The following is a 27,462-nucleotide window of genomic DNA, read 5'->3' on the forward strand; positions in this document are numbered from 1 at the left end:
GGGCCTTTTGTTTTCTTTTAGGTGAAATTCACATCCTATAGAATTCACCACTTTAAAGTGAACAACAATTTAGCACATTTGCAACATTGTGCAACCACCACCTCCATGCAGTTCCAAAGTGTGGCCTTCATCCCAGAATAAAGCCCACTAAGCAGTCCTTCTCCCAGCCTTTGGCAGCAACCACTTTGTATTCTCTCTGGGTTTATCTGGTCTGCACATTTCACATAAATGGAATCACACACTATATAACACTTCTATGTATTACTTCTTCCACTCAGCATAGTTTCAGAACATTTATCAGTATTTCATTCCTTTTTGTGGCTGAATATGTAACTGTATGGCTAGACCTGTATGTTTATTATCCTTTCAGCCATTGATGGGCATTTGGGTTGTTTCCCTTTTGGCTGTTGTGAATAATGCTGCTATCAACATAGGTGTGCAAACATCTGAGTCCCTGCTTGCAACTTCATGGGGTGTATACAGAGGAGTGGAATTGCTGGGTCATAGGGTAATTCTTTTTAACTTTTTGAGGAACTTCCAAGCCATTTCCCACAGTGGCTGCACCATTTTACATTCCTATCAACAGTGCACAGGGTTTCTGAATTCTCCACATCCTGACACTTTTGCTGCTTTGTTTTGTTTGTTAATATAACAGCCATCCTAATGGGCGCAAACTGGCATCTCACCGTTTTGATTTCCTTCCCCTCTTGACAAGTGGTGAGGAGCACCTGTCTGTGTGCTTGTTGGCCATCTGCATGTCTTCTTTGGTACTTGGACTGAACTACAACACCAGTTTTCCTGTTTCTGCAGTCACTCTGTGGGGATCTGTTAACTCACCAGGGGTTTTGCTCACCCCAGTGCCTAAAGATATCCTCCAGGTTCAGAGTAGAAGTATCCTAGGACGTGGACTTGATGGGCATGCCTTCATTTAGCACTGAAGATTAGCTTCTTGGTCAAACAGCTTCATTTGCATACTGGGACTTATGCATCTGTGGGAAGTACCAGAACCTTTGCCTCCCTCCCCATGACTCATGAAACTAACATTGACTGACTCTGTGTCTTAGCCTGGTTGGCAGAAGAGAGATCATGTGATGTAGACTCAGGGTCTTCAGGCCAATGTGTCTTCAATATTAGAAGACTTACATTTCAGATTTGACCCTTAAAAATCTATTATGTATTTCTATTAAGTTTTGATTTAAAGGTAACACAGTTTTAAAAAATAATCAGTATAAAAAAAGTGTACAGTGGACAGTAGTACATGTATCTTCTACCTCAGACCTTGTCCCCACCATTACCAGTTTCCTGTGTGTCCTTCTAGAAATATTCCATGCATAAATTCATGTATATATACGTAGTTACGAAAATGGCAGACCACTTTTAACATTATTCTGCACCTTTTCTTCACTTAATGTATTTTACACATTGTTTCATTTCTGTACATATTTATCTACCTCATTCTTTTTAATAGTTGCATAGCCTTCTGTTGTTCAGCCACATAATTTTTTTTTAAGGTATAGTGTAGGTTCATTAAACTTCATCAAGATAGAAGGCGGACAGCAGTTTGAAGACCTAGTATGCACACCCAAATAAAATAGCAACCTGCATCTTTTTTGAAAGCACTGCCTTTATGACAAGGGATTTTCCCCAAAAAAGCATTCGGTAGGTTGAATGATGTCCTCCCAAATCCCTTCTCCTAACCCCTGGAACCTGTGAATGTGACCTGATTTGCAGGGTCTTTGCAGTTACAATTAAGTAAAGGTTCTGGAGATGAGATCATTTTGGATTTAGTGTAGGCCCTAATTCCAGTGACTGGTATCATAGAATTGAGACTAATTGAGACTCGACAGACAAGACCATGTGAACCATGGAGACTGGTGTGACACAGCCCCAGGCCAAGGAACGCTGGAGCCACCAGAGCTGGAAGGGGCAGGAAAAAGCCCTGTGTGGGTGAGCAAGAGCCAGTGGTTCTCCACAGCAGCCTTACAAGGAAACGAACCAAACAAAATAGATAATAAGCTCACCTGTGTGGAAACGGCTGCAGTGTGGGTCTGTAGATTGATACAGCTGGCCTCCGTACACTGTTTGGGAGTCAGCACAAACTCCCACCAGGCCCTGCTTGGAGTTAGTTTTCATTTCCACAGAAGACAAAAGGTCCAGTTTCCAGGTGTGCATCCGAGTGGCCAGGTAGACACTGGTGCCACAGAAACCACAGGAGCCAGTGAGGTCGTTCCACAACCTCTGGCCTCTAGGTCTCAGCCAGGCCAGTCACCCCTCCCCTGCCTCCTCATCTTTAGGAAAATACTCTTCCTGCATCTCTTTTCTCACCTGCCAAGTACCATCTGGATCCCCCTTCTATTTTTAAAGTGAAAATGCTGTTTCATTTTCTTAAAGTGAGATTCTATCCCAGAGATTTTTTTTTTAATTTTGATTTTTTTTTAGCAGCCTTTATTTTTTTTTAGCTGTTTCAGGTTCACAGCAAAAGTGAGCAAAAGGCATAGAGATTTCCATATTCCCCCTGCATCCCCCACTATCAGCGTCCCACACCAGAGTGGCATTTGTTTGGGTGCAGTGTTTTCTCTCTGTACCTGGCATGCCAGAACCAGGGCTTTTCTGACTCAATCCTGTCCACAGTCAGGCAAAGAGGAGGAAGGGGCAGCAGCTGGAGGGTGCCCAGAAACCCACTGCTCCTGTACACACCGCCAGCCAGTTCTGCCTGCACCCTGCATCCCAGCCTGGTCCTCAGGGCACCTGTTTCCCCAACACCTGGTCTTTTGAGGGGTCTTCTAGCTTGAGTAAGTTTGCTACTAAATGCTGTACCTCTGTGCAGGCCCTGACATTTGGGCTTTCCCTGGTCTGTTAGGTCAGTTAGATTTGACCATCTGTTTTTATCTTTCAAGGCTGGCCTTTTCTGTTCTCTGAACTCATGGGTTTATACCCTTTCTATTCCATTAATGCCATTGTAGTAAACTTTGGGGAGGGACTAAGGGAGGGGCAGGTGCTCAGTCTGAACAATGTGATGTCAAAACCCATGTTTTATTTTCCTATTATTTTCCCACCCACTCTCTAATGAATGCTGTTACAGTTCAGCTTACACTGGGGTGTTTAAGCATAAGTATATTTTGAACAAGGTGTATATATACATGCATGCCTTATAAAACTTTACAATGGTATGAGTTAGAAATCTCATTTTCTTTCCTTGTCTCACTATTTTCAGCTTCCTCCACTTTGCTTCTTTGTAGTTTAATCCTTTGGATAGCTGCACCAAGGTTATCTCCAAATATGCCACCATATGTTAAACTTTGATGAACATTTTAGCACTTGTTTGGATAAGCCAGTAACTTTCTTTTTTATGTGTACCCAGGAATAGAGAGCTGGGACACAGGATTTGCTCATGTTAAATTTTTTAACTACTACCAGGTTTCTCTCCAAGGTGACTAGCAATAAAAAATTCTTAGAGCTCTTAACATCTTTGGTGTGACTCTCCCAAAGGCGGATACAGTAGGCAGCATTTTTATACAACTATGGAACTCTTCCTTTGAAAAGCATCTGAGCCTTCAGTGTGTCATGGAATATGCTGGCAGATACTGACCAGGGGTATGCAGGACTGGAATGGCAGCATGCTGTCATGGGAGAGGGGGGGATTAGTAGCTGTAAACCTAGCTTCTTTTTAACCTAACACAATCACTCTACATAACCTTTACTGCATGGTAAATCTTTATTTGCCATCTGACCCAATAATTATTTTTCTATTATCCAAGAAAAGACAAGATGTTATTCCTAATAACTTTGTTACTTATTTTTGATAGGAGTCAAGGCTAATCTTGGAATTATTTTCCAGGGTGTGGGCAACTGAGATTTAGTGGTTATTCCTGCAAAACATGGACTTCTATTCACAAACAGCTGATAATACCAAAACTGATACTCAGAATTATTTTCCAGGGTGTGGGCAACTGAAATTTAGTGATTATTCTTACAAAACATGGACTTCTATTCACAAACTGCTGATAATACCAAAACTGATACTCAGTTCTGACAGGCAGATAACCTCACAGTATTATAAAGAAGAGAATTGATTTATGAACTTTAAATTTAAAAAGTCATTAGATATCTAAGGCAAATGGCTTTGAAAGCAGAAAAAAGTTTAATCCAAAGTCAGAGTATATCATTGTAACCATTAAACCAACCTAGAATTAAAACATGACCCTGTATAGACAAGACCTAGTATTTAGCTCACTAAGGCCTAGCCCAGTGCCTGGCACAGAGGAGACACAACAAATAATTGTTGAAGAAATAAATGAAATAAAGTCAGAAATTCTTATTTCAAAACAATTATAGTGGAAGATTTTGGGTTAAAAACATAAAGGTATATAAACATCATAAATTTATCTCTGGGAAAATTTTCCTGTAAACTACCTCCTAGTTCATTGAGTCAGGCTAGAACACCTCAGTTCTAGGTGAAGGGAATGTAATGACCACCTCCTAAAAAATCTGTGTATCCCTCTTTTCTGGGAACAAGCCACCACCACCACAGATGTGGACTCCTGGCAGCCATCTTTCTACTGTGTAACCCTATGGCCTATCTGTGGTTAATTGGATCAAGTTGGACATGGAGCTTAAGCTGAACCAACAGATTCTTTCTCTGAAATTTAATACTGAATTACGAAAATATAGTCCAATGATTCTCACCCGAGGTGATTTTTGCCCCCTGGGGACACTGGCAATGTCTGGAGACATTTTGATTGTCACACTGGGGTAGGGGGAGGTTGTTACTGGCATCTAGTGGGCAGAGGAATGCTCTGAAAAGATGAAAAGATGAATTTAGTAGGAATGCTCCTACTAAACAGTGCACAGGAAAGCCCCCAACAAAGGAATTATCTGGCCTCAGTGGCAGTGCAAAGCTGAGAAACCCTGCCCTAGTGTGAGCACCTGAGCAGACATCATGTAACAGACATCATGTAGCCAGGGCTGCCAGCCATCAGCTACCCTGCACATCTGGGGGAAGCAAAAACAATCAGCCTGTAGAGACAGAAAATAATGAAGAAGTCATACAGGGAGGAGTGAGCTTAGAGATGGTTTTCCAGTTCCTGATTCCAGCTCCTTCTGGAGACCTAAATACATCTTTGCTCCTTTATACTCCTAATAAATTCTGCCTTTATGTCTGAGATTGCCTGACCTTATTTGTTACTTGAAACTTAAGTAGCTTAAATTAAGAAAGAAACATTCAAATGAATGATTTTTAAATGACCTAAAAATATCAAGCCTTGGGCAGCTTAGAGTCTTCCAGGATGGAACAAACAAATAATCATTTTAATTGATTATCATTACTTTTCTTTAACAGCCATGCTATTTTCTCATAACTTCCCTAGAGCTAGGTGCTAGAGTGAGCTGAAGCTTTTTGAAAGGCAAAAGGATTTGGAACATGCCTGCACTGGGCTTTTGAGTCTTTTGGGGATCTGGACACCTGTATCACCTGCTCTGCCACTACACCTGAGCCCCACCCTTTTCCCCTCTTGCTCCAGCCTAGAGTTTCAGGCAGTTCCTAACCTCCGGGTAATCTTTTCTTCCCCTTCAGTCCTTTCAAGTTTTGAAACCAGTTCCCTACATCATATTGCCTGTTAAAAATACTGAAAGTGGTTTTTATTTTTCTGGCTGGATGCCAACTAATACAGCAATGAGTCAGAAACTATGGGGAGGGTGCGGAAGGTTGTGCTGAGAGGTTTGGTTGACTAAATAATTGAGGGCCAGATTATTCAGGCTCATGTTAGGAAATGACCAGATGTTTGAAATTTACCATAAGAGCAGTGGAGACCTATGAAAGGTTTTAAAGACATAGTCAACTTGGCCACTTGATTTTTAGGAAGATCACATGACCTAATACAGAGAACAGGTTTGAGATGCCTAAACTGAAGGCCAGGTGTCCAATTAGGAAGCTTTGGTAGTTATCTAGGAGAGAAGTTGGTGGTGGTCTATTCTAGGGTACTGGCACTGATGTTGAAGACAAGGGATTGGACGGATTTTTATGAGGTGGAACGGCCAGAACGTAATGGTGTATTGTGCAGATTAAAGATGGCTACAAATCAACTGATACTTTTTACATTGGTAGGTGGGTTCTGTAGCTCCTCCACTTGAATTTGGGTGTGCTCTGTAATAATGGTTTTTAGAAATAGAATATGGCAGAAGGGACACTGTGCCAGTTACTGGGCCTAGGCCTTAAGAGATTAGCAGCTTCCGGTTCTCATTTCTTGGAACTTCTACTCTTGGAACACAACTACCATACTTTGTAAAGTACGAGACATATGGAGGGGCTAATGCATGCAATTGCTCTCGGCCAGCATTACCTGCCAGTCATGTGAGTGTGCTGCCATCTTGGATGTCCATTCAGGTGAGGCTTCATCTGGCCCCAGCCTAGCAACTGACCACAGCTGCATCACAGACCCACACAGTTCTTCCAAGACCCATTCAATTCACAGAACCAAAGAAATAGTAACATGTTGTTGTTTTAAGCCAGTGGGTTTTTTTTTTTTTTAAGGCACTAAGTTTTGGGGAGGTTTTTAATACAACAAAAGAAAAGATGAATATGGCCATCCTGCCCAAGCAATCTACAGATTCAATGCAATCCCTATCAAAATACCAATGGCATTTTTCAGTGAACTAGAGCAAATCCTAAAATTTATACGTAACCATAAAAGACCCCAAGTAGGCAAAGCAGTCTTGAGAAAGAAGAGCAAAGCTGGGGGTATCACACTTCTGGATTTCAAGCTATAGTATAAAGCAATAGTGATTAAAACAATATGGTATTAGCATAAGAACAGACCCATAGATCAATGGAACAAAATAGAGAGCCCTGAAATAAACCCATGCATATATGATCAATTAATATCTGACAAAGGAACCATGAATACACAATGGAGGAAAGACAGTCTTTTCAATAAATGATGTTGGGAAAACTGGACAGCCACATGTAAAAATAAAAGTAGATCACTAACACCATACACAAAAGTAAACTCTAAATGGATTAAAGACCTAAATGTAAGAAATGAAATCATAAAACTCTTAGAATAAAACATAGGTAAGGATCTCATGAACATGAGCATGAGAAATTTTTTTCTGGATTCATCTTCCCAAGCAACAGAAACAAAAGCAAAAATAAAGAAGCAGGACTATGTCCAACTAAAAAGCTTCTGCACAGCAAAGGAAATCCCCAACAAAACAAAAAGGCAACCTACTGAATGGGAGAATATACTTGTGTATGATATATCCAATATGAGGCTAATATCCAAAATATATAAAGAACTTCTACAACTCAACCCCCTCCAAAAAATTCCAATTAAAATATGGGAAGAGGACCTGAATAGACATTTTTCCATAGAAGACATACACAGGGCCCACAGGCATATGAAACGATGCTCCACATTACTAATCATCAGGGAAATGCAAATAAAAACCACAATGAGGGCCTGGGCGCTCGGCGGCGGGGCCGTCCTGACGGCGCTGCCGGCGCCCCACCCAGGAGGGCCGGCGCGGGGCGGGCAGGCAGAAGCTGCGCCGCGGGGCCGGACGGGGTGGGCGACTGGCGGCTCCCGGCGCGGGAGGGGACGGGGCCGGCCCGGAGGCCACCCGAGAGCCGAGGGCCCCAGTCCTGGAGACCGGCAGGCAGGCGGCGAGGGGGCATCTCCATGCCCGCTGGGATTCCGGCCGACCAGCCCGCGGGACCCGTCCTCGCGCTCTGGCCACTGCCTTGCTGTACTTTTCTCTTTCTTTTTTTCCCCTTTATTTTTTTCTCTTCCCGTTTCTGCCCCTCGCCTTTCTTCTCTTTTCTTACCTCTCTCTCCCTCTCACTGTCAAGGAGGAGATGCCGGCTGCCTTGTAGGGAACAGAGGTCATTTAAAAGACCATGGCAGCCGTCACGAGGTGCTGTGGACCCGGGCAGCAGTGACAGAGTAGTGAGAGGTTGTCTATTTTACAAGATGTTTAGATTTAGAGAAGATAAAACTTACTGATGAATTAGATGTGAGAGATGAGGGAGGGACATGAATCGGTGAGAGCTAGTAGTTTTTTGGACTAAGTAACTTTGTGAAAATGTGCCACATTTTTCTTAGAAGGAGATTATGCAAGAAGGAGCAGATTTGGGGGATCCGTAGTAGACAAAAGTTATGTTTGACCTCCTTTGGGTGTGAGTGAGTCTCCCAACACCAACCAAAGACGAAGACCAGCCTAGGGGTGGCAGAGCAGGTGGCGGTTTCGGTACACCTGCGTGCTCCACTGAACCCACCACAAATACACCTATTGCCTCCCACCCACTGATTTGTTGACACCTGTATTTACACAGATTCATACTTTTGGCTTAGAATTTTGTCGTCTGTGTAAACGCATCCAAGTGTACCAGGGAGTGATAATACTTTAAACCTACCAATGCTCTTGACTTTGCGTTGTGTCAAATCTCTTCCGAAAGAAGAATGGGGAAGGCGGCAGGAGAGAAGGGTGTGCTGTGAAATGGGGTGGAAACAGCTCCAGGTGTCCGAGAATGGGTGCACAAGGCTTCAGTTGGCTTTCTGGTGCACAACTTTGCCTGCCACCCTTTACTTGCCTGAACCCTCTCTGATGCTTTTCACTGGGACTCACAGACAAGCACAAGTCACACTGTTGCACTTTCGTTTAAAATATGCCCCCCTAAAAAAAATGAAGGGATATTAACAGCGAGCTGGGAAGATGTTCACAGGACATTTTATTCAGCATGATTGATTTGCAAATGCAAATCCAATTACTCATTGGGGAAAGTCAGCTTGCCTGCACTCCTGTGCTCTACAGAGTAGCTGCCTGGCAAAGGGATCTGGACACACCTCCTTGGAGACAAGAAGAGAGAAAAAGCACTCACACTTGGAAAGAAGTCCCCTTCCCCTGTGAACTGCCAGAGTTCATGAAATGCTAGCCATAACCCTTCTGCCACTGGAACCAAGTACACTTACAGAACCAGGGCAGCCCAGCTTAAACTGGGAGAAAGCACACATGCATAGACTCACGGAAGTGCTAAGAAATGTATATAACATTGGCTAGTGATAGAGAACTGTTTGGCTGGAGGAGAAAAAAAGAGGTAAAGCAGGTCTTGAGCGCAGCTACACGCAGAAAGGAAGCTGGAACGCTGCCATCAAATCCAGAGGCCTGAAAATCCAGGGTGTGTTCTTCTTGTGACTTTCACTGTATTTATTTTGATGAATAAACAGTAGGATTAATAGAGAAATTGAATTGTAACATTAAGAGAAACTAAAGTTCCTCTTTCCAGTCTCTCATGATATAAATAGGGAAATGAGACCCAGATATGTGAGATCTATACAAATTAGCTGGAAGTGGCCAGGTGCCAGGACCCAGGTCCAGAGGGTCAACTGACCAAGGTCTAAGACACAGGTCTACAGAACCAAGTGAGCAGGGCCTGGGACCCAGGTGTTGTGATTCAAATCAGTCTCTATTACACCAGACTACCCTAAGGAAATTTAAGTTCCACCCATAGAATTTTTTTAAAGCAACAAAATTTATTATTTCAAGGTCTCAGTTGCAGGAACTGGAGTGCAGATCACAAAACTACAATAAAGATGTTGGCTAAGGCTGAGGTCTTACCTGAAGGCTTGTTTGGGGAATGACCCGCTCCCAAGATCATATGAATTTTAAAGCTAGAAGAAACCAGGAAATATAAAGGCAAACTAAGAAATATAATTAACTGGATTAGTCAGGGTTCTCTAGAGAAACAGAACCAACAAAATGTGAATACGTACATATAAAGAGAGATTTAAGGAATTGGCTCATGTGATTGTGGAGGTGCAAGTCCAAAATCTGCAGGTTGAAGATTCAGGGAAGAAAGAAAGAAAAAAAAAACAAAACACAATGATACCACCTCACACCAGTCAGAATGGCAAGTATCGAAAAGACAAGAAATAAGTGTTGACAAGGATGTGATAAAACGGGAACCCTTCTACACTATTGGTGGGAATCTGAACTGGTCCAGCCACTGTGGAAAGCAATATGGAGGCCCCTCAAATAATTGAAAATAAAAATACCATGTGACCCAGCAATTCTACTTCTGAGAATTTACCTGAAAACAAAATCACTGATTCAAAGGTATACACATTCCTATGTTCATTGCAGGATTATTTATAATAGCAAAGATATGGAAGCAACCCAAGTGCCCATCAGTAGATGAATGGATAAAAAAGAGGTGGTACATATATAAATGGAATATTACTCAGCCCTAAAAAAGAAGTAAATCTTGCTTTTTGCAACAATATGGATGGACCTGGGGGTATCATGCTAAGTGAAATGTGTCAGGCAGAGAAAGACAAATACCATATGATTCATTTATATGTGGAATTTAAAAAATAAAACAAAAGAAATAGACTCACAGAGAAGAGACTGGAGGTTCCCATGGGGGAGGGGAGTGGGAGGATGGGTGCAATAGGTGAAGGGGATAAAGAGGTATAAACTGAAAATCATAAAATAAGTTAGTCATAGGAATGAGAGTACAACATAGAGATTATAACCAATAATACTGTAATATCTTGGTATGGTAATGGGATAACTACAGTTATCATGGCAAGCATCTACTAATGTGTATAATTTTTGAGTCACTATATTGTACATCTGAAACGAATATAATATTGTGTATCAACTTTATTCCAAAAAAAAACAGGAATATATGTGGATGGGGAGAAAGTAGTCAGATTCAAGGATGATATCCAGGATTCTGGTGTGGGTCCAAGGTGGAGTCACTCCTTGCTGAGATGGAATTTGGGAGCAGATGAATAGTTTGTGAGGGTGTGGATGTGGGTGTAGGTAAATTAATCTGTCACAAACTAGGAAATCTTTATTTTTGGAACTTCATTACATTTTTCTGTAGATATCCTATGAGGTTGTATCTTCAGCATTAGCTATCCAGATTCTAAACAGATTTATAGTGTATAGTTCCCTATCTGTAAGACCCTCTAACATACTAATTTTAGTGTCTTCTGCTATAAGCAAAACTGTGTTTCTTAAAAGTATCAGGAGGAAGTGGCAGCTATTTTATTACATTTAATCCTTGTTGATATAGCAACCAACTTCCAGGTCTCTTTCAGCCACCAGATATTTACTTACATCTGCCAGGGGCTGAGCACTGTTATGGGTGTTAGGGCCATAACTGCTCCAGATGGGTACTATCCTGCCCTCCTGGAGTTTACATTCTGATTGACAGGCAGACAAAAACAAGTAAAGAACACAGTTAACAATTTGATGGAAAGCAATGAAAGAAGCAGGGTGGGGAACCTACTTTAGATAAGGTGGTCAGGGAAGATTTTTAAGCTGAAATTTAAGGAAGTGGCAAGAACTGGCTGTGAGAAGAGGTAGCAGGAGGGGAAGTGAGGGTTAGTAGCTGTGGGCCCCACAAAAGCCCTGGGAGGTTAAAAGCTCAACCCGCTTCTAGGAACTGAAAGGCCAGTGTGTGTGGAGTGTAGTGAGCAGAAGTATAGCAAGGCAAAGCTGAGGAGTAACAAAGAGGTTAGATCAAACAGTACCTTTTAGGCCACATAAAGGGATTTGCACTTGATTCTAAATGCAAAAGATAGGCAAGAGCAAGAACATGATCTGATTCACATTGTAAGATAATGGTCAGAACAGACAGGAGGGGGAAACGCTGAGAAACTGTTGCAGTGGTTCAGTACAGAAAAAGATGGCCTGGGCTAAGGTTCACTATGATTTTCTTTTCCTGGGACTCAGTTTCTTCTTCTGTAAAGTGCAGGTGGAGGCTTGGTAGAAACAGATCAGCAGTTATTCCCAAGTCCCTAAGTGTAAACAATGCTCCCACCAGACTCTTGCTTTGTATAAGGATTTGAAATATTTTCAAGTTTTATGGTGTTTTCCACTCTTCTCCACCCACCACCTACTTCCTCCAAACCTAAGGTTTTACTCTCTCAGGAACTGCCGTGTGGCCTTTGATGCACTGAATCAATTAGTGGTTTTACCATAAATGGTATTTGTTGTCTACCAAGTGCCTTGGCAACTGGAATAGGTGTGGTGGCAGAGTCAGTAGCAGGCACAGAATTTTGGATGGACTCAATCTGTTGGAATGGCCCAGTGGATTTTGTTTTATCCTTCTGCAGGGCTTTAGGACTTGTACTACTAGCAAAACTAAACTTCAGTGTAAGTTCAGGTATATGATGCTTTCAAGTTTCTCAATAACTCAATCTGAATATTGATAATATTCTTCACTTAAAATAGTAATATAATTCAGCCGATATGCCTAACAACTTCAACATTCAGAGGCTAATGGCAAAAAAGGACTGTCGTTATTGCTGTTTTTAAAAAGTGGGCTAATATTTCATGTCAGTTCAAAAATATAGGTAAAATCATTACAAAAATAGCCCGAGATTCCTTCCTTTGGTCATGTGAGAACACACGTGAAAAGACAGCACCGACCAGGAAGCTGGCTCTCATCAAACACATCTTGATCAACAAACCTACACAATAGTGAGAAATTTTAGGCATATATGTGGTAACTCCTGATTACTTGGAGAGCAACAGCAGGGCCTTAAGACATCATCTGCTTAGCTGATAGAAAAGTCAGTTACACCCACTGTTATATAATCAGAAGTCTAGTAAACTGTGTGTTGATTTTTGTCTACTCCCCAAAATTCACTTGGTCACTAACGTATTCAAATCCAATTAAGGTTGTATGTAAATTTAAATTGCTTTCTTCCCTCTCCCACCAAAAAAGGTCCATTGTCCACTGGGGTGAAGGAACATTGCTATATTCTTTCCTGCATCTGCTTTAAATGAAGGAAGATCTGTCTACCAAGATTCGCTATGAGCTTTATCCAGTCACATTTGTGAGTAAATCTTGAAGGAGATACCTACTCTGTTGCTTGCTTAGTATGCAGACCTATCAAGGGCTGCAAAATTGTCAACCGTTGCAGGGAAGTCGTTTATCTAGAAAGCCTCTGTAGGGTCTACTTCTGGTTGAAAACACAAGCCTCCGCCTGCAACCTCTCTCCTTATCCAAAGCTGGAGATTCCAATCAGAATCCTGAGAAAAGGCGTGTGTGGGGGCAGGGATGGAGGAGAAGGCAAACGGGATCTTGGTTCTTCTATTACGCTTATAGCGCAGTCCGCTACTACCTTACAGCTGGTTTAAATTACGTAGCTCTCAGTAGGCGCTGGCCGGCTTCTAAATAAAATCTGGCTTTCTCTTTCATTTATGCTAAAGATTACCTTTTAAAAAGAGAGTTTCTTTTTCTTCTCCTAGATTTCCTAAGACGGAACATGGAGCAACCCAAGAATAAAACGTGGTTTCTCAACTTAAAATACAGACACCTTTTTCATTCGGTAAAGGGAGGCAGGATAGAAAGATAAAAAATTTGCAAATGAAAGACGAGGCCACGCTTTGCGAGCGGGCTGGGACTGAGGCCTGAGGGCTGCACCACGAAACCCCCGGGTTGGCGGGTCGCCGCGCCCGACCCGGCCCACGTGGCCGCCGCACGCTCAAAAGTCCAAGGCGGCCGCCGGTCTCGTGACCCCGGGCGTGCCTCGGCTCCCGTACGGCGGCGCGAGCAGTGCACCGGACCGGCACGAACTGGATGGCCTGGGGGTCTCGCTACCAGGTCATCCCCAACAACGGTGGCAGAGGGTAGGGCGGGGAGAAGGAACCCTCTCAGAGTGCAATCCGCCCTCTCCTCGCGAGAGGTGGGAAAGGAAGCATGCTGGGGCGCGACGGGGACGCAGCCAATGAGAGGGCGGGAAGAGTGTGATCGATGGCTCTCCGAGCGCCTCTTCTAGGCCCCGCCCCGGCTGCGGAGCCCTGTGTCTGCCCGCCTCTCCCTCCGCTCCCCGCCCTGCTTTTCCCTTCCTGTCTGAGGTGGCGGACCTCCCTTTCTCCGGCTCCGTGTCCCTTTCCTGGCTTTCCTCTCTCCTCAGCACCGAAACCGGCCTGAGCGCTCCCCTGCCTTCTCAGGGTGGCTGTACAACCCCTGCCTCTAGAATCTCTGCCTCTCTCCTTTCGCTGGACTTCGGTCCGCGCCCGGCCCCACCATGAATGAGGAATACGACGTGATCGTCCTGGGCACCGGCCTGACGGTGAGCTGGGGGCGGCCTGGCGCAGGAGCCGGGGCGGCCGTCGGGGGGCGGCGGGAGGGCTGGGTACGGGGGTGGCTTGGAAAGGGGAGGCCAGGTCGCGGAGAGAAGGCTGGGGTCGTGGGAGGCCTGGGAGCAGGGGCGACGGGGCGGAGGGGAGGCCGGGACGCAGGACGGTGGGGAGGAGCGGAGGAGCCGCGGTGGTGGGAGGCCCCGGCGAAGAGGCGGAGCGGAAGCCCGCCCACCGCCGCTGCCCGTCCAATGCCTGGCCACCCTTCAGGGCCCAGTCCTGCCCGAACCCGCGCCTGCCCCTGGGAGGTTCTCCCTGCGCACACAGCCTCCGTCATCTGGAGGGTAAGAAGGGAGTTGGGCCGTCAGCGTTCTGAGGCGTGCAGGCCCAGGGGCTTGTCTCTAACCGGGAAGGAAGGACCAGGCTGCGCCAGTTCCGGTCAGCTAGGGGACTAGATGAATAGTGACGGCAAAATCAAAGTATGGGGAAATTAAGAGTTTAGCTTTGCTGCAGAGAAGGCCGGATTTGGTGTATTGATGCCTCGCCACCTCCTCTGTGGGTTGATGTCCTCTCCCATTTGGAAACGGAAAGGCACCAGGCGGTGTGGGGGCAGGTGGAAACCGCACGAGGTTGCGTTTCCTACTGTCTCCAGCTACAGCTAGTCAGTCTTTGGCTGCCAGAGCTAAGCAAGAGGTTTTGTGACCAGCCTTTTGTTAATCACCGATTTGTAATTGCTAGAATTGAGTTAACTTACATTTTTGGAGAAAATTAGTTTTTTTAATACCCTCCCCTAATTCAAATGAGAAGCATGCATTTCTTAATCACCCTCCCATCCCAGTTACCAAGCATCTGTAGAATTGGAAATGAATTCTCAGTACTTTACTATCGAATGCTTTCTCACTTGATCTTTGCCATCTTTTTCCTGTTCTTTGGTCTTGGTCTGATGTCTGTTCTGGATGCTTTCCCCTGATAAATGGTTTGCTAGAGGCCAAGTTTACTACTGTACCCTCTTCAGGGAATTAGAAGATAAATCAATAAAGCATAAAGAATACAATCGTGATCTGAATACAAGGTTTCTGATACCATGGTAAATCTTTTCCTGGGTATCTGCTTAGAGACCTTTAGATAATCTGCAAATAACGCAGGTAGGTGTCTTGTACTTTTCTTTGTGCTTTTTAAAGAAAATAGACTTCATCTTGCAAAATATTGCATTTGAAGAGGGCCATTTTCATTATCAATTTTTTTTTAAATTTGAAATTCTTTGTGCTAGTTGGTCTTAGTAAGATGAACACTCATGTAAATCTTGTGTATCCTATGTAATCCGTTCTCTTTGTTGTAATGCATTGGAATCTCTTAGTATCAAATTGATCTTTTTTTCAGGTAATAACCCCGGAATAACTATTTTAGATTTCTCTAGACAAGAGGAAATCTTTGAACTTCTATTGGGCTAATTTTTTAGTCCTTTATGAACTGGGATGGCACTTCTCTGGCCTCACACTTTTCTGTTTATAATGATTTATGGTGATTCTTGGAGAATACTTATTTCTGAATGCCTCATTATGTTTGGCCAGTTCAGAAATAGACATGTGACTGGCTGGGGGATAGTATGGAATAGATGAGATTACTTACCCAGAAAGCTTGCTTAGTGATTTTGAATGTGAGGGATTTAGTTGAATTTTTTTTTTGGTACTGAGTAGGAGCGCTGTTGGATGCTTAAATGAGTAGGCCTACCCACTGTGGGGCTTTTTTATTTTTATAGTGCCAATTTGGATTCCAAGCTGAGTTCCGTAGTTTGCAGGTAGATTTTCCCCATTTTAGTGGGCTCTGTTTTAAGAGCAGTTTCCATTGGTTTTCTGTGGTTAGTGCTGGTCTTTCAAATTTGCTTCTGATTAGGTCATTTGGACAGGGACAAATGAGTGCAAATCCATCACGCAGGTTTCTACAAGCCTAGTTCAGAAGCATCACTTTGTATCAAAGATGGCACAGTCTTATTGTGTAACAACCAGGTTAAGATAATGCACTTAAATTTTCATTTGGATTGTAATCTTTTTGATGGGTGGTAGATGCATACTTAACTAGAAGTCAACCAGCTTCTGTTGTGTTTTTCAACTGTGGTAACTTTAATCTTTATCAGCCTTCCTGGATTGTTTTGTGAGATGGTCTTTCAGAATTATATCAATTCAGATCAATTACATTATTACTGTCATTGACAAGGAGTAGTGGTGGGATGATTCTGATAATGATAAGTCTTGTATCCTCATTTTAAGTTTGACAGCTCAAAGTTAAGTGAAGGGACCACTGAAGTTAAAAGCCTTCAAATTAGAATTAACTTTTCATATTTGAAGTGAACATACCATTTAATTTTATTTTTGGCTTATAAATGTTTAGTGCCTAGGTTTAAGAACCTGAAAACAGGCATACACTATCAGTTATGGGTACATCAGTTACTACATGATGCTGGGATGCCTGTGTGTCAGTTGCTTTCAGTTTGCAGGAAGCATAAGAAATGTGTTGGAGTTTCTCTCTGTTGCCTCTGTTTTCCTTATTTTGTATTAGTTATGTCTAAAGGTCATGTTAATCCACAAGTATTGATAGTAACTTTAATAAAGAAGGCATAAGACATTTTAGGATTAACGAGCAAAATTTTCGTTCTCTGTCTAGGAGAAATGGAATATTCTGTATAATTGAATATTCTAAGGAACTGAGGGTTATCCTTTAAAGAACCACAGTTTGGTTTCAAATGTTATCACCACTTCAACAATTGAAGGAACATAATTCACTTGATAACTAAGATTTTATATCATGAGGACTAGTTAACGCTATAATGTAAAGAAGCCATTGGGATACCTGGTAAACCAAACCCCTCCTTAGTAAATAGCCTCAGACTTGGACAGTTCCTCGTTCCCTCTTGCTCACTTTGCTTTTAGGCTGGAGACTTCTACTTTCTTTGATTTCAGCAGAAGTGGATAGCCTCTGACCACCTAACGTGCTACTTCACATTGACTCTTAGACTTGGCAGTAAATTTGGGAATCTTCTTAGAAATGTGTATGTAATGAGGGTAATGAGCACCACATCTAACTGTGCTTCCCAGAAGTTTTTTTTTTTTTTTCTGTCCTTTATGGTAATTCTGGTGAGGAGTTATGAATAGAAACGTACGTTTTGGAGATGGAACCAGATTGTTCTCAACATTATATATTTAAAAGTTTTGACATCTCACATACTTTTCCTCATTTTTCCTTACTAAAACTTTTGTGATTTCAAAGGAGTTTCTATAACATTTAAAATACTTAAATTATCTCATAGATTTTACTCCTTCAAAATCCTTACCATTCTGTTAGAGTTCTGTAGACAAAGGATTTTCTAACCACTGCAGGTGTGATCATAGGGCTGATATGTACAAATGTCTTACTTTTGGAAGCTGTACACGTATCTTGTAGGCAGTCTGCATTTTAAGTCAGCCGTAAGTCTACTGGCCTGCTGGAAATTGTATCAGATGTATTTTAGCATATAGAGGAAATGAGACACTTGGTTTGAAAGACCACTAGGAAAATGTTTTGGCTCACATACTGGATAAATCTGCAGTCCTCTTATCTTCCCTCTCATAGTACCTGATTAAAGACTCTTCGTGGAGTAATGGCTTACCCAATTCAGTTATTTAAATTACTCTTGACTCTTGTGATTAGTTACGGGCAATAAAAAGGTAAAAACACACCTGTCTATAAATAAGTAGCTGCTTCTCTTGTAGAGGGGTAACTACAATAAGACTTAATATGAGGTAGTACCAAGGGCCATAAGAAAGATACACATGTGGGAATTCAGACAGGGATCAGGAAAATCTTCACAAAGAGGAAGGTATGTAAACTGGCTTTTAAGAATACTGGTAATCTTTGAGCATGAGTTATTTTCTAGGCAAAGAGAACAGTGTAAATCAGTATTAAGAGGAGGATGTGTATGAAGAATAGGAAGTTTATTTTACCTGAAACGGAAGATTTGAGGAGGTGTAATGGGTAATAGAGTTGGAGAAAAGACCTAATCTCAAGAATGTTGACTTCCTCGGCTAAGAAATGTGAAGTTTATATTCTAGGGGGTGGCAGAGAATTTTGAGCAGGAAAGATAAAAATAGAGACAAATGTCAAGAAAAGTCTTCTTTGATAGCTTTTAATGAGATTCATTAGTCAGAGACATTTGAAGAAGCACTTGCTATGCTGAAAACTAACAATCATTTTTATTATGTTAATTACTGTAAGACAGACCATTGAGATGAACTGATTTAAAGTTTTTCTAGTTACTATATTTTTCTCATATTTCTAGGTAAGTGCCTTTCAAAAGGCACATTTCTTTAGTTATTAGTTACCTTGTTTTCTTACATTTTTATATGCATTTACTTATTTCCCACCCTCACAACAGAACTTTAAGTTGCAGTAGAATTTAGAGTCTTAATGGGTGTTTAGTTTGGGTCACCGGAAGATAGATGAGAATATCAATGTGCTCTGTCTCTATTCTCTTACAAGCCTAAGTTGCTTTCTAAGTAGGAGGGGGTGGGCATTAACTTTTCCAGGATACCAGGATACTGTTGAGTATGACTGGCCTCACAAACACCATTTATGTTCATCACAATTCATATATAGGGACGGCATGCAGGCTGCATAAGAGGTACCATGCCTAATGTGTTAGGTGCTGTCCAGAGAAGTTATTGTTTTATTGCAGTGTTATGTGTAGGGTACCTGAGGAACTTAAGTGTCACTGATTTGGCCCTTCCCTGTTCCCACACCCACATATCTGCACATACTAGAACAACTTTGCTGCAGCTGAACTATGAACAGTTTTACCTGTTTATCTCTTTGTGTAGGAGAGCATGAAATGCCAGATGGATGACAGATATGACTATCACAAAGAGCTTGGATTCTGAGTATGGTTTTATTTAGTTGTTTTAGATGTCAGTTTGTTTATTCTTATCTTGCTCAGGTCATTTGTGAGTGAGTTCGAAGTTAAATCTAGGGTACTCTCATCTGTTAGATTTGAAACTAATAAGCTGGTTAATGTTCAATCATGAAACTTTCCTGGTAACAGTTACAAGTATTTTTGACATACTTGATGGCTGGACCAGGTTTTCTGGTGCAAAGGAAGGAATCATTTAAAGTATTTTCTCTGACTTTAATATACTTCGCTTGTCATTTCATATCCACCAGATAGGTAGTATTAATAGATTTTAATTTTGAGTTGTTAATTTTGGAAGCTACTAAAATCTTAGGATCATTAGTATATACCCTATGCCCAGATATGAATGATAAATTTTATCAGTGAATTAATGACTTCATCCCATATTTTAAAGCAAAATTTAACATTTATGCTGCTCTGTATTTATTTATCCTTTTGGCTATGTAAAAGCAATCTTTTATAGATGGGTTTAGAAAAGTCAGTGGACCTGCAGGTTTAGCTTTTGTATATTTGCTTCAAGTTGTACCTTTTAAAGATAGTTGCCATCAGCTCTTTGGATTCTGCTGAATCTTTAAATTACTGAGCCCTTTATTTTAGGCTTCAGTGCTGTAGACCCACAGTCCAGTGAGTGGGTCGTGCTGTTATATATAGAAGCTGTACAACACTTGCAGGTGCTTGCTGTGATTTTGCTTCCAGAAGTTGAATCCTGAAGTCTCTTTTACCAGCTGGAAATGTGACTATTAAGTCTTCCTCTATTTGTGTCATAAGCTATTTTTGAGATGGTAAATGTTACTCTACTTTCAGATAATATGTTGAACTATATATGTTAGTGCCTTTGTTTTTGTTTTTTTTGAATAAGTGAATAGCTTTGCTAATACGATTTTTGTAGCTGTAAAATACCTTCAGTTTTATTTATGCAAGACATTGTTTACAAAGTGAAAAGACAAGCCAGCGAATGGAAGATGTTTGGAACACATGAAACCTGTAGAGGATGTCTAAAATCCAGAATATATAAAGAACTCTTATATGGCTGTAAGAAAAAGACCCCAGAAAGCCCATTTTAAAAATGATCAAATAGTTTGAATAGGCACTTATTAAAAGAAGATAACATAATTATCAGTAAACTAAAAAAAGTGCTCAATCCGTTAGTCATCAGAAATGCAGATTAAACCACATCCTAAGTAGAATGGCTAAAATTAAAAGAACCCAAGTGCTGTGCAAATTCGTGAAACAACAGGAACTTCCACATACTGCTGTTTGGCAGTATCTGCTGAAGGTGAACATGTTACTCTCTATGATATACATCCAGCAAATGCACACACATAAAAGACATGTTGAGACTGTTTATAGAGAATTATTTGTAATGGTCAAAACTGGAAACTCTCCATCTGTATAGAATGGATAATACACTGTGGTATATCTGTGTTGTATATTCATGTAATAGAATCCTCTACAGCTTTGTTTCACAAAGTGTGGTTCATGGATCAACTGCTTCTGCAACACCTGAGAACTTACTAGAAATGCAGAAGGTTAGGCCTCACCCCACATGACACTGCATCAAAACCTACATTTTATCATTATCCCCAGCTGAGTCTTAGGTTTGATAAAGTTTAACCAGCATTACTTTAATAGTGGTTCTTGAAATTGGTCCTGGACCAGCAGCTGTAGCATCACCTGCAAATTCTCAGGCCCCACCCCCAGACCTGCAGATTCAGAAGCTCAGGTTGTGGCTCAGCCATCTGTGTCAAGCCTTCCAGGTAGTGTGGAGCAAGCTGAAGTTTGAGAATCTGCTTAGCGTGTATATTTCTAACAAGTTCACAGGTGACACCAAGTCCAGTAGTATACTTTGAGATACACTGCAGGGGTAAGCAAACCTTCTGTAAAGGTCCAGATTTTAAATATTTTAGGTTATGCAGGCCATATGGTACTTGTCACAACTAGAGTTGTGCTATGGTACAGTGAAACAGCTATAGATAGTATGTAAATGAGCCAGCATGGGTGTTTACCAGTAAAACTTTAATTACAAAAATGGCCTTCTGGCTGGATTTAGCTTTTATTCTTTGGCGACCCCTGCTGAACAGCAATGAGAGTAAGTAAATTTCTACACACAACATATGGATAAATCTTGTAAACTTAAGGTTGAATAAAAGGTATATACAAATATTATATATTGCATGATTCCATTATTCAGGTTTCAAAGCCTTGGTATAATGATTTTGAGAGAGTATGTGTCCTATTTACATCCATGCTTCATTTACCTTTTTCCCAAGAGTGGTTATTTATAATTCTCCATTGATTGTCAATTTATTAGTGGTTGTTTTGGATGCTTCCTTTTGGGTTCTAGCTTGCAAACTGTAGTCTCAGAATCTGTTCACACTCTTAAAAGTTAAGGACCTCTAAGAGCATTTGTTTATAAGGGTTATATTAATATTTATCATAGCAGAAATCAACACAGAAATTTAAAATAATTTAACGATGATAAACCCATTATGTATTAACATGAATGACAATTTAATGAAGTACAACTATATTTTCTAAAACAAAAATTTTGTGAGAAAAGTATTGTTTTATATTTTTTCCACATTGCTTTAATGTCTGGCTTAAAAGATAGCTGGATTCTCATACCTGCTTGGGTGTTCAGTCTTTTGTGATACATTGTCTTAGCTGAAGTATATGAAGAAAATCAAGCCTCATGTGTACTTGGAAAGGGGAGGAGTATTTTAATCTTAACCGTCTTTCAGGTTGTTGTGGGTATTCTTTGTACACCAAAACACAAGTGGCTTATTAAAAAAAATGTTGATTGCAATGTGAAAGCTGAAACCACACCACCGAACATTTCATATTTTGTTACATTTTGTTTGATATTTTGTTACAATGTATGAGCATCTAGCTTATACTTTGAATTCCTCTTTTATCCCCCTGCATGATTTTGTAACATCATTCTTTGTTCATAATACTGGTTTACTGAGTAATACAGAATTTCCGAGTTGTTGACCCATTTCATTATGTAATATCAAAAATTCACATTTATCAATATCATCACTGATACTGTCTGAGAAGCCCTTTAAGTATTCAGCATCTGACGTATTAATGGTGGTGGATGGAAGATTCCGCAAATTAAAACTTTAATTCAGAATTTTGACTTTTTGTTTTTTGGCAACAACTACTGAGTTATTTTACTTGATGATCAGCTTTGAGAAAATGTCTGCCAGACACCTAAGTCTGAGTAATTGTAGTTGCTGGTCACTTGTTTTTTGAAATAAAAATAGCAATCCATAGGAGAAGTAGCTAGTTTAGCACACAAACCAGTTGCACAAAAGATTTTCCTTGAGCCAGAACTGCCTTATGTGTACTTCCCATTTTGCCACACAGAATATTAAAAATACAGGTGTTCAGAAATGTGTGTATGTTTAACAGAGGTAATTTCTAATGCTTCATCAAGGACATTCTTAAGTGACACTGACCTGTCTTTTTAAACTGTGTGTGCCTGGTGGTGGAGAATAGTTTAGAGCCCCTGCCGTAATTCGGTTTATCCATCCACTGTTGGTCTAGCATCATCAATGCTAATGTCAACACAGTGGAATTAGTGAAGGATATCTTAGTCTTTTTAAAAAGTATCTGTTTAAAACATGTATAAGACTTTCCCTCTTTTGAAGAGCTTCCACTTTTCTCTATAGGAATGTATCCTGTCAGGTATAATGTCAGTGAATGGAAAGAAAGTTCTTCACATGGATAGAAACCCATATTATGGAGGAGAGAGCGCATCTATAACGCCTCTGGAAGATGTAAGTAGCAAAATCAATTAATGTGCCTTTAATATGTATAGTCTTGTACTTGTAAATCTCAACTTTACTCCATAAATACAGGTTTAATTTTGTTTTACTAGATGGATCATCTGTAGCATCATGATTTTTTAGGAGTCCTAGGGTGGAGCTTATAGAAATTTAACTGACCTTTGTTGCCCTCTGGAGCAGTTAGTTATCCATTATCTCTTAGAGTTAAGAGTATAGACTTCTCATGAAGACTACTGTATACCAGGCCCAATCCCAGTGCTTTCTACTTGGTTTTAAAAATCTGTTCTCCTTGTCAGTCAGAGCTATGTTTTTACCCCCATTTCTCAGATGACAAAATAGTCTCTGGGGGTTAAAATCACAGATGGCTTGTGAGCCTTGGTTACACGCCTCCAAAGCCTTTTGCTGTACTGTCCTGCTTCCAACTCCTTTAAACAGGCACATGAAGTATTTCCAAAGGGTGTTCTACTAAATACATACTTCTTTCTCTGTGTAAGGTTTATTCAACATCCATATGAATGCATATGAGCTGTGCTGTTTTATAGAAGTAGATAGGTACCGTATAGGTGACATCAATTACTTTAAATAACTTTGATAAAATTTAATATTTACATCAGAAAGTATTTTTCTACATTTAGGCATACAGAAGAGTTGGAAAAATATCAGTGAATCCAAAAACCTTTCATTGGGATTCAACAGCTAACATTTTGCTGTATTTACTTCATATCTGTCTTTTTTGTTAGTGGTTTTGAACCATTGGAATAGACACCAATACTTGACTGAAATATTTCAGCACTCATCTGCTAAGAATAACGTTTTCCTACATAATCACAATTATCATTCCATTTAAGAAAATTAACAATGTCCAGACCATATTCAAATTTCCCAGGGACTGCAGGAATGTTTTATATGTGCTATGTTGTAGTGTTTTGTTTTTTTAAAAACCAATTTAAACGTTGCCTTTGGTGTTGTTTGTCTTTCTTCTCGTAATCTATAAAAGTCTCCCCACTTATTTTCCTTTTGCAAAGTTCAGGCTAGTTTATAAGAAAGTATTGTTCGTGTTTTCATATTGCATCCTATCAGGAGGCACTTAATGTCTGGTTGCCCCCACTATTCATGACGCTAAGCTTGGCCCTGGTTCGAGTGATGACCACCAGATTTCTTCACTGTAAATAATCTGTGAAGTGATGCTTTGGCATCATTCCATCTGCACCTAGTACAAATTATTAGCTAATCTTCAATTAGATGAACAAGTGGTCTTTTCTGTGCATGTGTGAATATACTCCAGTACTTGGATAATTTTATTGAGTAGATATATACCAACTTGGCTTATTCTGGTCCACCTTATCTATAGAGTACATGAGTTCAAATGAATAGTCTCAAAATTTTAAACTGCAGGCTGCTGTTTAGATATAGCTCCTACTCAACTTACATGAATTATAAACCAACTGGATCTAATTTCAGTTGTCTTTTCTGATTTAAAGAATCCAAAACTTAGTTTTGACTTCTTACATAACTATGGAAGCAAAATTAAGCTTTTTGTTAGCTTGTTATTCAGGAGAGAAGGAGTTTAAATTATTTCTATAAATAAAAAGGGATGTATCTGCAGAGTTATGTGCCACTGACAACAGACTGTTTCGTTTTCTTGCTTATCTACTAGTAAAAAACAAATACCACCTCTACGGTGTTTATGTTAGCATTCATTAGTTTAGTAATATATTTACGTATGTATTCAGACTTTGCTTAAAGTTTTACATGATTGAAAATGAAATCCCCTTCTCATACTTCACCTTGTGTAATGGTATTACTACATCAAAACCACTTCATCACAAAATAGTTGAATAGCATAATGAAAATTAAATTTTGTTACATTATGGAAATTTTTGTTTTGGTTTTAGCTATACAAAAGATTTAAAATACCAGGAGCACCACCAGCATCAATGGGGAGAGGAAGAGACTGGAATGTTGACTTAATTCCCAAGTTCCTCATGGCTAATGGTAAAGAATTCTAACAAATTTATGACAGTGCATTGCATCTGATTTAAAAGTAGAAACTAACTCCACAGAGAGTATTATTCTGGGTATGTGGAAATGGATTTTGTTGAATGGTAACAGTATGGCGACTGATATGGTCCATTAGAGGTTTCTAGAATCAGTAACTTATGAATCGAGGGAAGGAGGGGTTGACTTAGTAATTGGTTCTTGGGAAACAAAATTATGATGTGACACAAAATATCAACATTGTAATAATTTTTAACAGACTTTCTCCTGATGCTTCGGTGACAGTCTAGCAGGGCCTTTAGGAACATTGTTCTTCCAGTTGGTAGGCTTTTAGAATTACTTTTTCATATTAATTTCTCATTTTTAATTAGAGGAGCTAAGTTCTGGAAAGTTTTTGTGATACTAGTACTTTTTTCTGAGATAAATTTTTTTCTTGAAAAGCTAAATTGTTGGTAAAAGCTTATTTATGTCTTATGAATTAAAGTATGAGCCACACACAGACAGACACACCCATTTTTACCTTTATGTTCTATAGTTTTAATGGAAAGGTTTCATTTGAATTTTCTCTGAAATTTAAAGTTAACTGAATTATTTTGAGGTAGATTGTAAACTCAATGTTTTTTATTATGTAAGTAATAAAGTTATTTTTATTAAAATTAGAAAACACAGATAAGCAGAAAGGAAATAAAACTTACATAACCAGAATCTTACCACCTAGAATTATGTACTGTGAATCAGTATACTGTGAAAAAGTGTGTGTGAGTGTGTGATAAACCTCATTGTATACTTCTAGATGTGTATTATGGTAAAGACTATGGTTGTTGAAGGTATCCCTTTATGCTGCCAAATTTGACTTTCCCCAGTAGACTGAGAGATTGCCCCTTTCCCAGTACCTTTCTAGGGCTGGGTAGTACTCATTTAGTTTTGTCATTTTCTTGTATTAGAAGACAAAAGAATGGATTTTTAAAGAATAACTAGTAGAAGGTGAAATGATTTCTAGGTGTTTATTAGCTTTCATATTCTTCAGTGAATTGGCCAGCCTTGTGCTTTGCACATTTTTCTACTGAGGTTTTTGTGTTTCCTTATTAATGTGAAAGAGTATTTTACAGAGGCTGTTAAATACCCTTTTAAAATATGGTTAAAACATTTTTTCCAGTTTGTGATTAGCTTTATATATACCTTGTTACCTTTTATTTTTCTGTACAAAAAGCATTTAATTTTCATGTAGTTGTGGAAAAAAGTTTATCTTTCTTCAATTGTTTTTAATTTGGAAGAGTATGCTTAAAATTTTTCTTCCTACCTCAAGTTTCTAAAAATACTAATACTTGCTTTGAATGGTTTTATAGTTTAATTTTTTTCACTGTATAAACACCCATTTTACCATATAAATAAATTTATCTATTTTATCATCCTGTTGTTTGAGAAGTAGAGATTGAAATTTCTTTCAAAATGACTAATTCATTGTCCCTTAATAGCATTTATCTTTCCACTTATACATAAGTCTCTCGTTTTCTACTGATTTGTGGGCTAAATAATATAACTCTACTTTAACTTATGGCTGCATGAAGCTCTCATTACTTTATTTCTTGTTCTCAAAAGTAAATCTTTATTTTGACTGTCATAGTGTTTTTTTAATTTCAAATGAGCTTTAAAATAATTTTGATTTCTCAAAGAAATTGCTATTTTTATAAAATAAGTTTGCTCTCATATGCCAAAATTTCTTTGGTTAATAGGCAGGTAATATTTTTAATTGTACACCTTGCTTTTCCTCTTTATACCAATTCATTTTAATTAATATAAACTGACTTAGAAACTGAAAAGCACAAATTCCTGAAAGATTTTGCCTTATAAGTTGCCTCTCTCTTTAGGCCATAATAGGAACTTTAAAGAAACCCAGAGCTATTTGCAATCATAACTGTAATTCTAAACTTCATACCTCTAATAATTATTGTATATCTTTTATAAAAGCAAGTCGATAAAGTTAATAAACTTCACAAGTTATAACATCTAAAAAATATATGCTTCTAAATATGCAATAGGTATGCATTCTTACTGTTTTGTTTAAAATATAGCTTTGGAGATATTAGGATAATGTTAAGGAAAAAATTTGGAAGCCACAAAAGGAAATGTACTTTTATTTTAGCAAGTTTTTGAAGTTAGTAAGATTTAAGTTATAGTTTACACTGTGGGACTCTTACAGGTCAGCTGGTTAAGATGTTGCTTTATACAGAGGTCACTCGCTATATGGATTTCAAAGTGACTGAAGGGAGCTTTGTCTATAAGGGAGGAAAAATCTACAAGGTTCCTTCCACTGAAGCAGAAGCCCTGGCATCTAGTAAGTGATTTAATTTTATTTTCTCATGATATGAAGATATTATAATGGAAAAGAATCTTAGAGATAACATTTAATGTCCCTTACGCCAACTGTTCATGCACTCATCCAGTCAGCAAATGCTTACTGAATGTCAGTTATGTGCCACATACTGTTCTGGGCAGTTGAGAGTACATCAGTGAAGGGAATGTTAAAAAATCCCTAACCTTTTGAAGCTGAGAAGAGTTTAAGTGACCATCTGTCGTGCGGCTAACATGTTGCTGGTGAACTTGAGCCTGTCTAGGTCTAGTAGTGCTCTTATA

The 27,462-nt window shown here is 39.7% G+C and overlaps 1 protein-coding gene across 2 annotated transcripts in view; it reads left to right on the forward strand.

Moving 5' to 3' along the window:
* Positions 1 to 13,835: 13,835 nt before the first annotated feature.
* GDI2 (GDP dissociation inhibitor 2) overlaps positions 13,836 to 27,462 on the forward strand; it is a 37,163-nt gene continuing 23,536 nt past the window's right edge. Inside the window, exons 1-4 of one of the 2 annotated variants that reach the window (XM_037001538.2) lie at positions 13,836 to 14,090; positions 22,714 to 22,821; positions 24,726 to 24,825; positions 27,029 to 27,163. In XM_037001538.2, the coding sequence (XP_036857433.1) occupies positions 14,046 to 14,090; positions 22,714 to 22,821; positions 24,726 to 24,825; positions 27,029 to 27,163 (388 nt within the window). In that variant the 5' untranslated portion in view covers positions 13,836 to 14,045. Of the gene's footprint in view, positions 14,091 to 14,333; positions 14,442 to 22,713; positions 22,822 to 24,725; positions 24,826 to 27,028; positions 27,164 to 27,462 lie in introns of those variants that run through there. The other variant, XM_017676948.3, reaches the window with a different exon arrangement.

Source organism: Manis javanica, chromosome 2, assembly GCF_040802235.1.
Source record: "Manis javanica isolate MJ-LG chromosome 2, MJ_LKY, whole genome shotgun sequence".
NCBI classification, from domain to species: domain Eukaryota; kingdom Metazoa; phylum Chordata; class Mammalia; order Pholidota; family Manidae; genus Manis; species Manis javanica.